Genomic DNA, 15,671 nt, shown 5'->3' on the forward strand with positions numbered 1-15,671 from the left:
CTTTAGTTAACACTCAGAGCTCCTAAATAAGGAGTCACTTTCCTCACTCTAAACGTTCTCCAATTCCCCTTAATGAAATGGAATCTGAATTTGAGTCTGAGGAAACCAATTTATTTCCAGATTTATGCATGGCTTTTCTCTTAGGTACGATTCACTGAATGGCTAACAGGGAAACGGTTTTTTTACATGTATCTCTGAGCAATTATATGAGTTCCATCTACTGATGTATCTGCTTACTCTTCACACTAGACTTGTCTGTCTCCAAGATTATCCTGACCAGTTTGGAGTGATTATGCATCCTGGTCTAACGTGACACCTTCAGCTCAAAGGAAAGTCAGGTGTCTCGGAACACAGGACTGAACGAGTTAAACCTGAACAAAATGTACAGCAACTGCTATTTACTACAGCAATTTCTGGACTGTTAGTGATGAAATATATTTTTAATTAACTTCAGAAGCTCAGTATATTTTTGAGTATCGGAATACACAAACTTAAAGACAAATAAGTAGAAAGTATAAAAATATTTTAATGCAGTTTTCCATTTTTATTTTTTTCCTTATTGCTACTCAGGAATGCAAGATCCTCTAGACAAAAGTATAGGACATAACATTATCCTTCACTACAGATGCTTCTAAGACTAGGATTTCATCCCCACTTAAAGATTAGGCACTAAGGTTCAGATTTTTTTTTCCCAAGTATTTACACATTAGCTTATGTTTGACGCTTAAAATGACAATCCATTGTAATAAGTGATTTAGGCACTTTATGAGGCTAAGTCGAGTAGGCTTTCAATGCAACTTAGATATCCAGGGACATGCCTATATACCGCAAGCTAGCACCTGGGGATACCCAAGCTATCTTCCAGCAAACTGGCATGCCTATGCACAACAATGCAGCGTCATGCGGGCTGCGTCCTGAAAGCAAGACAGCCGTTTCTCAGCAACAGCAGTTAGTGCAGCAACAGAGACACAATGACTCAACTATCCTGCTTCAAATTCAGAAATCAGCCCTGCCATCTCTAAGTTCAGGATGTCTGCACCACTCTTCATAGTCACTTAGACCTTACTGCACTGAGGGGAAAAAAAAAAAATCATAAAAAAAAAAATCTCTAAAAATCCAGGTCAGTCTAACTGTTCAGGAAAAAGGTTGCTAAAGAAAAAAATGCATGACAGGGAGGAACATCCCTGAGGTTATTTTATTCCATGCCTGTGCTTAACAAAAGCACTACCCATACTTCAAATGCCCTTTCTAAAATGCTGTGGCTACATTTTTCGGAGCATCAACAATATGCAACATGAGCACCTGAACTGGCCAAAGTTCACAAGCTTTTGCATCTCCAACTTACACTATGGAATTTAGGTTGAATACACACCTCCATAGCATTGGACAGTCCATATTTACAAAAAAACAAGGTAGGCTCCTAAAAGACAGCTCAAATAATAAAATGAGAAACTACAGACGTGCAAGCATGTGTGTGTTTCAGAGGAGAGAGGCAGAAAACATGGAATTTCTTAGCTGAAGTTAGCCTTACAAATCCTTGTTCATGAAAGCACTAGTTGTCTGCTAGCATTTCTTATCTAGCTTTGCAACATCTATCTTCAATTTGTCTACATATCTCTGGTTCAGAAATGCCTGTTAATGCCTCAGTTATTTTCTGTCTCACAAAGCAATCTCCCCATATCAAACATTTCTGAGCATCGTCACCATCTGATTTTCTGAAAAACATACTCCATCTGTTCTTGTGACTGGTGGTTTACAGCAATGGGACCCATGGAGCAGCCATGGTAGTCAAAACTCTACGAGGTTGTCATTTACTCTTACATAAAAACTCCTATATTAAATAAAGCAATTCTCACAAAAGAATCATGATAAAGCAGCCTTCTGATAAATGAGGAGCATCTTGAGGTTTTCAGCTTTTCACAGCACTCCTCCTAATTTTTGGAAATTTGATCAATGAAATTAATTTAATGAAATTAAATTTAATGAAAAACTTGCTAATACAAGAAATACTACGTATGACTTCATGGCTTGTCTGTCTTGGACAGGTAACCAGCTAGCCATGTCTTTCCACATACTCCTTTGACTCAAATATTTCACAAAAAAGAAAAATCTTAAAAAACTTACCTCAGAAGCATCTGACAGACTTTGCAAGATGTCACGCGACTGAAGGTATGCATTTTGAACTCATGAAAGCTTGTATCCGCATAGTCTGGCCGTATGTTTGACCTAAAAAAAAATTTGAAAATCTGCTTTAAACTGATGAAATCTGGAACATAATGCAGCATTCACAGCAGGAAATCTGAATCCACAAACAACTAGTTTTATTTACACTTTAATGTTTTTCGCTGAGGTGAACCAGAAATATGGACTTTACCACACACCTCAAAACGAAATCTGAATTTTGATATTATGCAGACCTGGTCCTTAAAATACACGCTGTAACTACCTTAGCTGTCACAATAACTAGAAAACTATATATTAAAACAAACATCATCTGGTTTTTACTCCTGTTCAACTAACTAGGATCATTTTATGGATCTAAAGAACGCTTACTTTCATTCTCAAATATTTTGTTATGTGGATGTACAAGGAAGAGCAGCTCACACTGAGAACCACCACATTTGAAAACACGAGCAGCAAATTTGGAACAGTTAGGTCACAATTATGCAGCAATACACTGGATAACACGAGTGATTTCAAAAGCAATTAGAAAATATTTACTGGGGTTTGGCTAGTCTTTCTTAAATGAGTTGTCCAATGCCTGCAGCTGCTGCCACACACATTTAATTTAACAAATAAAATAGAAGATTGCTATTCACACTGCTAAGATACCAACACGCTATTGGCAGACTTATTTCCAAAGATCAAATTTATGTACAAAGCACTGGTCCATGACTGTACATGTGTTTTGCTTATCCTCCCTACTGATCCCCTTTAAAAGCAGGAGTGGAATTTAAAAATGACCTGCTCATCATTTTGTTGCACTGGTGACTTTGCAGGTTTATTTAAATTTTATTAAGTAATCCATTCAATTTTTTCTGTCATCTTCCCATTTCCAAGACTGGCGGGAAGAACAGGAATTTTCAATTGATTCGTTATCTTTTTTCTTACTCAATAACATCCCCAAGCTAGCTTAAGACTGTCAAAACCAGTAACACTGAAATGCTAGGTGCATAATTTAATATTAAGCTAGACTGTATCAGACAAGAAAAAAATATATATCATAAGGATTAATGTATTTTTAAATATTATCTATATTGGAATGCTTAGGATTCCCTAAATTTCTGATATTTTTCTAGCAAAAACATAGGAATGCATGATGCATAGGAATAAAAATAGGAAAAAACTCCTGAGGATAATAATGCAAGACTCTACAACACTCAAAGGAAAGACGAGAAGCTTTTCCGACACACAAAATTACAAATGCACGCATTAAAGTTGGAGAGACATATTAGACAAGTTTCATTTTTATGTATTATAAATAACTTCGAGACTAAAACACAGACCAGACACAAATTGCAATGAAACATAAATATAGGTAACCGTGCAAGCATCAATCTCTCCAGGACTGAATGAAAAGGCTTATGAAAAAAACATTCAAAGTATCTGTTTAAGTACCTAGTGTCAGAAAGGTCAGTCTTCTAATCCGCCTGCTGAAAATGAACACGCTGAAAATGAAACTGTACTCAAAAAGCAAATGGGATTTTGCTTTTACGCTTGAGAATAACCTTACACTCAGTACTGTTTTAACTAGCTCACAAGTGTCTCTCTTTCTGCTAGGATATGCAAGATGTCAATACCAGAACTCCTGCTAACTAAACCAGGCATGGATACTACCCATTCACAGCAGAAGGTACAGGTATCGGGATAAAACTGACCTCAAAAAAGTAACGAACTTTTTAAACCAGGAGAACAACATATTATTTTGGGGCTGTTAACTCTGCAGGGCAAGGCCTGTATTTCACAGCATGTTTGCCAAAGGGCTGCTAAAAGCTCTTAGGCGACACAGTTACCTACGAACAATCCTGGAAACTCCCTAGAACAAATTACAGTACTTACACTCCCAACAAAAGCTGCTTTTTGATGACCATTTGGTTCAGACCAGGACAGCTTGCAAAACCATGTCAAAAGTGTAAGCCCAACGTGCAGAGACCATCGGATTTGAAAGCATATCAAATTAATCCTAACCACCTGACCATTTTTCAAGAACAAACCAAAGAAAAAATTCCATTCATTCAATCAGAACAGGATCAATCCTCAAAAATAATAAGCATAGTGGATGAAAAGAAAAAAAAAAGACAACCTCTGTAGACAGTTGTTTAACACAAGCATATGGCTATATAACTTCCTTTCGTATGTAAAAATTCTCTTCCATTCTTCTCTCAGGCTATCTTCCACAAAGATTGAAATACATGAACTACTGATGATACACTACACAGTACAGAACAAAGATGATACACTGTGTTCATTTGTCTCTACATTAAAAGTAATATCGGAGTTTCTTTATATTTTATAAAGCCACTCAGTTTCTTTTACAGTCCTTAAGAGAAAAAGTTATTCTTGACAGCAAAAAAAGCATAGTGCTAAATTGGCAAGGAATGAGGCTGTTGCCTCACAGCAGAGCTGTCACAAGGCCCTCCACCTTCTTTCAACCCAAGTTGTTTTATTGCACCTATGGGCTAAACTATCGGATTATAATGTCCTAAACCAGACGGAAGATTTATCCAGATAAACAGACTTACAACTTTGGCTCTCTACCGCGAGCTAAAATTTGGATACATTTGTCCTACTTGCATAAGTAGAGGAATACAAAACTGAAAACATATAATACAATACAACCTTTGGACTACAATGCAAACTTCAGTTTATCTTGTCCACTATTACCTACAGGAGAACCTAGTTTGGTTCCAAGTACTACTCAGTTCTTAAGGATCATAAAAATCTATCATAAAGAGTGAATCCCTCAGTTTCGTTAAACCCCAGCAGGTTTTAGTGTAGTGATTGTAAGATTCTAACAATTACTTCAATAAATTCTCTATCTAAAAACCTGTTCTTTCTTCACCACCTACTCATCTTTCATACTCCCTATCAATTCACTACCATGTAACTTCACATATTTCCTCGTTGGCTAAGGCCAAGCTAGCACAAAGATCTTCAAAAATAGCTTTTTTTAAAAGACATGAGCCTGAGTAGCTCTTTTGGGGGCACACAGCAACTATTCATAAACCAAAAGGACCTTTTAAATTTTGCTAGCCCTTCCTTCCACCACTCAAGAGATATCTTTTTTCTCCCTTTTTTTCCCCCAAAGCCACATCATCCAGAAGGAAAAGCCTAAAAATCCCTAATAACAAAAGTTTAGTGAATCAAAGGAGACGCCACTGAAGTACATCACCCATAGATTAAATGAATCTGGAAGGGCCTGGAGCCTCAGCATATTACAGAGGATCCTGTGCAGAAAAAGCAGGCATCAACAAGAGAAGAAACCTAACCTGCTGCTCAGTCTTTCTTTTTGCACAGACTTAGAAGCTACTTCCAAGCAGCTGTCTCGAAATGAACAATGCCATTGCGTTCACCAAGAAGAGCAACATTCAATTTTTCTTTTGTCTCTTCCTTTCTACTTCTAATCATTCATCCTAATTGTCTCAGATTTGAGGTCAAACAGGAATGGGAAAACGTCACATGTTTTATTTCAGTTTACACATCAGCAAAATATATTCTCAAATTTGAGAGTCCAGCACATTTCAAAAAGATCAGGATTTTACCCATTATCTCATGATTCTCTTCATAAAGAAATAGTCTACTAAAAATACTAATATTTAGATAGATTGTATTCAGTTGAGTCATGTTAGACAAGAAGGCATTTCATCACTGCTCAAAAAAAAAGAAAGCATTCACATTTATGCGAAAGCAAAGTTTCCAGTCATCGATATTCTGATAAAGGCAGTAGAAAAGAACAGTGCAAAAGAAGAAATAATCTCCTTACTCTGAAGACAGAGTACTGTAAAGTGAAGCACAATATAGAAAGATAATTGATGATACAGCAAAAACCAGAAAAAACTACAGCAAAAATAAAAAGATAATGTGTATTATCTACTGTAAAACGTAGAGGTGGAATAAGGAAAGCTTTGTAGAAAAATATATACTGCAGTGCTAACTGTGGACAGGAAAACTCTTGCACATTCTAGTGTCTGATCAGTCATGCTGCATCATGGCAAATCCAGTTCTGTAGTCACATTACACATCGTATCAGACAAGTCTGGGATAATCTGAGATGATGCACTGTAGCGGTGTATATCAAGTAGCAAGCCTTTTAATGGAAAGTCTGAAACTTAATGAATCTAGGGGCTTGATATTTTAGTTTTCAATATATTGCTTTTCAACAAATCAAAAATAATGCAAAAATAACCCAACTCAATACCACACGGAAGTTTCCAACTAGAGATTAAGCACAATTCATCTGTGACTGTCCAAGCCCAAATACCACAAGGACCACAGGAAATTTTTTTCCACAAAACCTTTCACACTGAATAGCATATACTATTTTTTGAGTTTTTAAATACAGTAAATAAAGCTGACAACTTCAATGGAAAAACAGCGGTCATAGCATAGCATACAACTTTTCAGTCATGTCCAACCATAAAGAAGCTCTTAGTTACAGCATTCAAGCCTTACACCGATACCCTGAGAACACAGCCCAGGGCTGCCACAACACAGTGAAGAGAACATTTCATCCTTCTCAAGCCTTCTTTTCCCTTCTCCTTCCCAACCTGTGGGCATGTTCCAAGACATAGAAAAAACTGAATATTAGGTCAATATTAATTTTAAGCTTAATACTAAGAATATTTCTTGCAGGGGGGAAGGCGACACCTACACACAATTGTTATAAAAATTCAAACGTATTGAAGCAACTTCTGTGGCTAACATTAGGAAAATCTAATTTAGGGCTTAAACTGGGTTCCTTCCCCATCACAGTGGAACAGTCACCAGTCAAGCCCTCTCACAGGTTCCTCAGTCCTCCTTCCACAACAACTTCTACTATGGGGTGCCCCAGGCTCACCGCAAAGGAAATGTTTTATCCATCTCTGCTGTCAAACAATTTTGATGAGTGGCCAGAGCAGGAAGTCACCCATGTACCAGGAATACTCAGTGATGTAACGACAGAGAACATGTTCCTCATTTTATGGTATAACTCTGTCTCTTATTTTTACAAGCAATGCGGGGAGTCAAAAGTAATTTCCCTTCCTCTCTTCTACTTTTTCCCCAGGCTGTTTTAACTCCTACACTCTAGCAGAGACAAAATGTCAGGGTACAGAAACAGAGTGAATCTGTAATTAGGAAAATTTTTCCAATTCCCTCCTCAATTCAGCAGCAGAGTTCTTGCAAGGGACAACCACGAGTGCCCTCTTCTGCATAGTGCTGGATCCCCATAACCAGATTTACTCCAGTCACTACAGCAATGTCCTTGGGCTGCCCCTGACTCTTTTGAGCACAGCTTTCTCCTTCCAAGTTACTTGCAGAATATTAGTCCCACTGGGACCAATTCACTGCTACACCACCAACCCAGACCTGCAGATGCTTGTCTTGCAGTCTCTCTCGTCATTTGGACACGCTATTCTTGTCTCTGCATCAGCCATCGGAGCCACCGTTCAAGGAGCAGAATGACCATCTTCTTCAGCCAATCCTGCATCTCTGAACAGATCTTTTGTCTGTAAAGTTTGCAGAGTTCAGCATAGAAGAGTTATCCAGGTATCTTATTTGATTGCCCTCGATATCATCAGACTTCAGAGCACTCCATTTTTGCTGACCTCGTGCGTATGAAATATTCCTCCTTTAAAAATACTTCTCCACATTTGCAGTGCCACTTCTTTCTTTTGACTCTTACTTCTCAGAAGAGTAAATTGATCATAGGCCAACTCTGTCTTCAGCCACCCACATAATGGAACACCTTTATAAATGGTGTCAGAAAGCGTCACATTATCAACAGTCCCCCACAAGCTTTTGCTGTCACGAATTCATTCTAGTGATAATCTTCGCCTAGATTAATGGCACAGCTGACCACAGAGTAATGCTACAGATAGCCCAAAATTATCTTGTCAGACAAGACATCCAGACACCTATTCCTATGCCTACAGAATAAGGAATGAATTCTCTCTACTATCCTACCTCACAATACCAAAATAATTGCGTGTATGTTTTCTAACATTTTCCTATAGCGGTTGGGATAACAGTTCAAAAACTTGAAGTCATTCTTAACACTCAAGGCACGAACATGTCACAATCAAAACACTAATACTTAAGTCAAAATAAAGCAATGAACCTTGGCCATCTTGACATACCCAACAGTGTAAGTTCTATACCTCATTTTACAAAACTGAACTTTGATCATCTTGGGTCTAAAGTGTTTCCAAGATGCATACTGCCATGAAAAGTGTACATCATCAATATCAAGCAGCTTAGATGGGATTTGTTACTGTCATTTCCTTACTTAATCAAAACCATATTCTGATGAGAAAACATTAAGATCAGAATAGCCATAGCATACAACAGGCATTTGGTTACCTCATAGCAACAATTTAATTTTTTTATCAGCATTCTTATATTCATGCTTGTTTCCAACAAGAAAAACTACAGAGTACCTTTCACAACAGGGTGGACTAAACAAATGAACTGTCATTTCTTCAGTGGGCTAGGCACAAACAAATATGCTTTCTTCTACTGTCAGTTTAAACTTCCTCTACACAGTTCCAACTTACAAAATGAAATGCACCAGGAGAACTACTAAACTTTCAGCCCCAAAACTTTATCTTCTCTCTCTACTAAATATGTAATTACTACAGATAATGTGGCCCAAAAGAATAAAGAAAAGACTAAGAGATAGTTTACTATTGCTTCTTCCTTCTGTTTTCCTATGTGAAGAATAAGCGCATTAAAATCCCAGTCTTCATTTCCAGAAAGGCCATATTTCTAAAGATATAAACAATGAAAAAATCCTTATTTCACAAATTTTAACATACTGAGCACATCTTCCCTTGGATGTTTTGCCCTTCAGATGTTTCAGTATTAGCCTTACAGGCATTAAGAACTATTGTCTCAAGTTTGTTTTGCACGGACGTATTACTGAAAGCCTACTGGCTGCCAACAAATCTAAGAAAAATATAATAAAGGGATAAAGTAGAGTATTACATTCATTAGATTAATTAAATTCTTATAGCAAGTTTAAAGTTTAAATAGGAAATTAATTAAATGCAAATAACACTGCCTCTACCGAAAAATAGCACACAAAAGAGAAGAGGTTGTATTATAAAAATGTAAACAGTAGAAGCAGCTAGAATCTGCAGCCTTTGGCTCCTGGTTATGGGTGTCAATCTCATCGCACAGCAGTAGCAGCAAGAAGGAATCCAGCAGCAGAGACCACTGGATGTCTACCATCTTGTGGCTTCATATTCTGCAAGGAGTTGAAGGAAGGGGACTTCGGAACACAGCACAACATTAAATTCTCCTCTTTGTTTTATTCTAAATCTATTTACTATTACACCTTTAATGCTAGCAGTTAAAAACTGCAGCTTAAACAACCTGCCTGCAAGGTCCACTGCTGTCCTCCACTAGTGACCAGTTCTTCTGTCTTTCTTGCTGTATTTTGAGGGCCATTTCTTTCAATTGCTTCCTCGGCAGCTTTTCAATACTAGCTTAACTTCAGCAATTAAGATCTGTACAGATTCCCCCCCTCCCTGGGTCAAGGTCACTGAGAAGGTGTTACTTATACCCATTACAAACATTTCCATTTATGTTGAGAAATTGCTTCTCTGGAGTACTTAACAACTCAACTTCTCCTTCCCAGACTTCAAGTATTTTTAAACTAAATTTATTTTTTCTTAAACTGGAAGGGAAAATGTATTACAAGGAAAAAAAACAAAACTGAACAAGGTTTGATATTCCTCAGATATATGCACATCATTTTTCCACCACGAAAAGCACATACATGCTTAATCGCAGGAATCGCAGCACATAACAGGAAAATAAAGAACAAACACATCACACAGAAAAATGCAAAAGTAACCCTTTGCAAATGGATCAAGCAGGCTCCTTTCAAAAGTGAATTAGCTGCAAAACAGGACAGGGTATCAACAAGATCAGGTGCTGACCTAGACGCTGTTGAGTAGATCACTTCTGTTAAACCCAGAGAAAGCAAAGGTATTGTAAACACTGACTGAATCGAGCCGTTCTGCTCAGGCGACTGATGATAAACTTCACAGGTATTATTTAAGCCCACAGATGTTTCTCCAGATTGTCATAACTCAGCAGGACCGTCAACTTGGATAGAAGAGGAACCTTCTCTTCCCCCAGCGGCAATCCCACAAGCATGTTCTTCTGAGTGACCTGGAACAGCAGCAAGTGCCCAGATGTGGATGCTCTTGGGCTGGGAACAGGCTGTCCGGCAGAGTCACAGGTTCTGCGTAACAGTACAGTGAGACAGCTGCCCTTTCTTTGGGGTTGGCCCTCTTCCCCCAGAAGGTAAAACGTGCTAGGAAGTTCTCATGATACTACTTTTTTTTTTTTGTTTTGACTCATTTTTGCAGAAATGTTATTTAGGCCGGGTTTTGAAGATCTTTTTCCCATAGCAGTCTCTTCAGGAAACGCGATCACGTCACAAGAAATCACGCAGGGTTCGACTGCATATAGCTGTTTGCAAAATATCCCATAATTTTAAAAGTGCGTTATATTTGAAACTGAGTAGCCATCTCACTTGATTAAAACTTGGCTTTAGAGAATAGTTAATGTATGTATGCCCACCTGTGAACCCAGAGGCATAACAAATAAGCAGATGCATGAAATATCAGATAAGGAGTCTGCAGTGAATTGCAACTGCTTTAAGAATTAAACGAAGAAATACTACAGGGAGCTTAGATAAAACTCAATTCCTTGAACTCTCCTCAACTCTCAACCCAAAGTTAGACCTTTGCATTTTAGAGCTGTTATTATTCTGCACTCCATGTTATGCTTACAATAATTTGAAATGCTCCATACAGAACTGTTCAGAATTATGGACACCCTGAGCTCAAAGTGCTGAAGAACATTTTAAAGTGTATGTGACGTGAAATCTGATGCTGTATTCATGCATTGTAGCCTATGAAGAAAACGGCATAGGTTAATACCTGAGGACACTGAAAATTTTCATTCCAGTTTTACTTATTGTACTGGTATTGGACATCACTGCAGAAAAAGCATCAATAAAACTAGATCTGCCGTAAGTATTTCTGAGTTATTAATTGCTAACAGAAATTGTTTATGAAGACATCCTAAGTTAAAATCCCTGGTTTGTGCCAAAGTGACCTCCTTCCAAAATTTTAAGCACCTTAGAAGTTAGCCATGACAACTGGTACTAAGCATCTCAGAAAATTTTGGAAAATTTAACTACGCAATAAAATATAGCTAACATTTGTCACATATTCAAATGTTTTAAGTAATAACATGGACAGCAGAAGTTAAGAAACAGAAAACCATGTATGTTACTGTCAAACAAGACAAAAAGCTTTCAGCCAAACCTCATATGAAGAAATTCATGCAAAGTTGGTCCCCAGAGATGTTCAGCCTCACCCTCTGCTCTGATATGCAGCAGGCTGCCCTTAGAATCCTGTTCCCCGCGAACAGCAGAACCAGCCTTACATTTGCACTATCCTTTCTGTCCAGGCAGAACATTTCGGCTCTGTGCAACCATCACTATTTCAACTGATCACTTCATACAACAATACAACATGCTGTCATCTAATAGAAAGGCATTTGTGTAATAAAATAGCAGAATAAGAGTGCAGAGACAAAAATACAAATAAATGATGCTTTTTCAATCTTTACAGGGATTTTATGATTTACTGTAAAAAGGTAAGAGAGAAAATGGCATCCTTAAGGGGTATTCTCACTAGAGGTGGGCAATGCCATTTCACAAAGGATGATTTTCAGCTTCTTCTCTCCCTTCTCTTCTCAGGAGCAATGCTAATTCATTTTCTCTGTTCCAGCTAGGCTGTTATATTTCAGAATCGTCTTTGAAGATGCTATTTACTGAATTAATCAATCAATCAATTCTCCATATGCTAATACTCAAACATTCTGGTTTGTCACATCAAAGAGTCTCCATCAAGAAGACACGTTATATAATTAAATTAACCACATCACAAGTAAATTGTGCTCTTGATCAAGAACGTACAACTTCTAAGACTTTGCTAGGAAATTTGCTTATTTGATCATATGATGAGTGGCTTTTTTGAGATCAAGGAAATTATCTTGTTAACTTTTTGGAAACGTACTGCATTGTTTCAAACAAGATAATGACTTTCCTTTTTCCTTATCGGCCTACTTCCCTGAAAAGCATGGGAGATGGACTGCTTTGAGCTAATCTATTCACGTATAACATTTTTAAACACTACCTGATAGGAACAAAGCTCTGTCGCACATCACTATTTGTAAATCAAAAGCATCAATACTTTATATACTTTAATATTCACTGGCTGAGTCGTATTTGTGAAAGTTTTAAGTCTTACAAATCCAAATTTACAAAGTTGCTTCTCTTGATAAGCTTTAAATGTTTTATCATATATTTACACTTAACTGAAGACAAATGTCTATGTTTTGGAGTAAAAAATTTAAAAATATAGGAATTATACAGCCATAGACTTGTACATTACTGGACAAACACCTAAATCTGCTAAGAATAAATGTAGCATTGGTTTGCAGGGAGAAACTAGGACATCTGTTCATATAGCCAAAGTATCAGGACAAACATGTAATGCAGCATTCCATGTTTAAAGACTGAAAAAAACTTAAAACCTTGCGCAAAAAACAATATTTAGATGGTGGTACTTTATTTTTATGATGTAGCGCCACTACAAATTTATTTCACTGAATTTTAAGAAACACGTATTAATTTTCATAGTAATATACCTCACATGTTATAAGGTAAGTGGTAAAACATAAGGACTGGGAAATCTGTGATTTTTGTGAACCAGAAGACTTAATATCAAAGTATATTTATCATCTCCAAGTGTTTACACACTGTTTTCACAAATTCTGTTTTGCTTTCACATTCTACGCTGTCCTTACACTGCGCTCTTAATTGTATACAGAATCTTCACACAGTTCTTGCTGTGTCTAGAATAATCTGAAGAAATTGCATAACTATAAATATGTTGTGAACGGTTGCTTATAACCCTGAAAAACATTTGATCAAAACCAACGGGAGTCATAGCAAAAAAGGGGCAACCATTCTTCTTTGGCAGACATGAACTTGGCACTCATTTTTGCAGTATTGAAATATTTATACTGATGGAGAAGCCCAGCAGACATGTTTGTTTATTGCTTTGGTAACCTATGTGAGGTTGGTATAAATGAAACACCTTTGCAGGCTATTTGAAAAATGCAGCAGATATCTAAGGCTTTTAAAGTGCTCTGATAGAAAGCTTTAATTTAATATGTCAGTGTTCAATATGTCAGAGCTCAAATATTCTCTCAGAAGAAGTCTTAATGCATATGCATTATTAATGCACTATCTGAGGGAACAGATCTATTCAAGCTGAATCTGACCAATGTCATTAGCCACAGAGTGCAAACCAAATTTGGAAATAGGTACGGTGATAGGTAAGAGAGCACTTTTCACCTACCTCGTTTCTTGTACTAGTTTTCTTTAAAAGCTAGAAAATCAATGAGCTCTAGCTATAATTTATGTAGCTTCCCTAATCTAAAATGTTGCGCACATACCTATCGGGTTTGAGAATCAATGAATCTCAGGATTATTTCCTTACAATCAGATGATGTGTTCTGCGTCCCTTGAGTTACAGGATGTGAATTTATGTCTAACTGAAACGGTAGTTTTTCAAAAACATATTAGGCTGAACCTGAGCTGCTGCACAAACTCTGTAGTGACCTAAAACTTAAACACAGTGTAATTAAAACTAAAACCACTAATTTTTTGAGGGCTGTACAGCTTTCATGTCTGAAATCTCTTTTATTTGGATATTAAAAAAAAAAAAAGATCAGATTCATTAACTCCATGCAATTAATGCACACCCTAATCACTATAATGATCATGTGTTTCCCACTGATTTTTCAGGCATTACTAATTGCACATGACGTTAATATTGCAACTTCAGTAACAATGTCAAAGCAGAAACTACAATCATAGTACTTCTGAAGGTGACATTTTAACCAAGTACATTAAAAAAAGGCCTGTTCCTCTGCCTGCGAGATATTTTCACGCACTTCTCAGTTTGTGAAAGATAGATGTTGAGTAAAGCCTAGTTAAAAGGCGTGTTACAACACTGCTGCATGAGACTTTGCAATATTGGTTCTGTGCATCCTGAAATCCAGCAGTACTAAACGCAAGGCCCTGAGCAACCTAAGCCCTGCAGGAGACTGAGGTAGACAATCTCCACACACCCCTTCCAGCCTAAACTCTTCTGTGATTACATTTTAAATTGCATTTCTGTGTAATATGTTCCTGTCTAGGAATGTATACTGAAGCCAAGTTTGCTGATGGCCGTTTTTAGAGTGGATTACAAAGCACAATTGAGAAACCAGAGAAAGACTTAATTAAATTAGCAAACTGGACATTATGATGACATAATAAATTCAGCACAAACCAGCGTAAGACACTGCATGCCATGTTACACTAATGGATTCGGATATTAAGTCAGTGGGAAAATACAGTATGTGGCCTTTCATGGAAAAGGTCTCTGCCATTGTGAGGAAGACAACGCACACTGCCCCATGCTCTACTGTGATCAAGAAACAAACTACACACAAAGAAATATTTAGTGGATGGAAGCAAATGTTTAGGGTCAACATGAGACAGCTGTAGTAATAATGAACATATTTTCTTTCAGTATTTATTCTATCATCTCATGATGAAATAAAAGAGAATTAAACTCATCATAGCAATGATGAGAAAAGCAGTTGCCACATAATAAGAAATTAAGCCTAATAATTAGTCAGCTAAGTAGTTCCAAAGCAATATAACTGAGGTTTATACACACATGCAGTAGAGGAGAAAAACCTCAGCTTTCAAGGCGTTTTTCTTTTAATAAATAATGATTAGCATAAATTCATTGACACATATATTAGTCAACATTTTTTAAAATAAGCATTTTTAAAGTAAGAAAAGCATCTGTAGGAGAGCTTTCGGGGAGGGGGGGATAGCAATCAATGCTCCTACCTTTTAGCATAAGCTGAATAACATGAAAATATCAACTAGCTTATGTAATTTGTAGCTTTATTATGAGACATTATATATTTGTTCTGATTCTTCTGGTTGTTTTTAATATAGGAGAAAAGAGATTAGACAGGATATGCTACTAGAAAGTCTAACAAAATTGTCTCTCACACTCGCAATCAGTTTTGGAGGTTTTTAATGACTTAGTTACAGCAAATAAACCATGCACTTTATCACATTGCTCACAAACTTTCACTTAATACATGATGTCTCTAATTTGGTGCAGTAATTTGGTGCAGTAATTTGGCTGTACACTTCTATTATTATTATCTTGGATATGGAATGACTTTGCATTTAAACCAATGCTATTTGACATGCTAGATTAAATTTAGACATTCCACATCTAGTACAGTAAAGTCTTTGTAGTACTATCTTTTATAAGGTGCTTATTTACCCATACAGCTATAGGCTCATC

The 15,671-nt window shown here is 37.0% G+C and overlaps 1 protein-coding gene across 1 annotated transcript in view; it reads right to left on the reverse strand.

Moving 5' to 3' along the window:
- VAV3 (vav 3 guanine nucleotide exchange factor) overlaps window positions 1-15,671 on the reverse strand; it is a 138,993-nt gene that overhangs the window by 67,238 nt on the left and 56,084 nt on the right. Inside the window, exon 15 of the mRNA XM_009324219.1 lies at window positions 2,125-2,226. Coding sequence (XP_009322494.1) covers window positions 2,125-2,226 — 102 coding nt within the window. The remainder of the gene's footprint in view (window positions 1-2,124; window positions 2,227-15,671) is intronic.

Source organism: Pygoscelis adeliae, unplaced genomic scaffold (assembly GCF_000699105.1).
Source record: "Pygoscelis adeliae isolate BGI_AS28 unplaced genomic scaffold, ASM69910v1 Scaffold265, whole genome shotgun sequence".
In the NCBI taxonomy this organism is placed as follows: Eukaryota; Metazoa; Chordata; class Aves; order Sphenisciformes; family Spheniscidae; genus Pygoscelis; species Pygoscelis adeliae.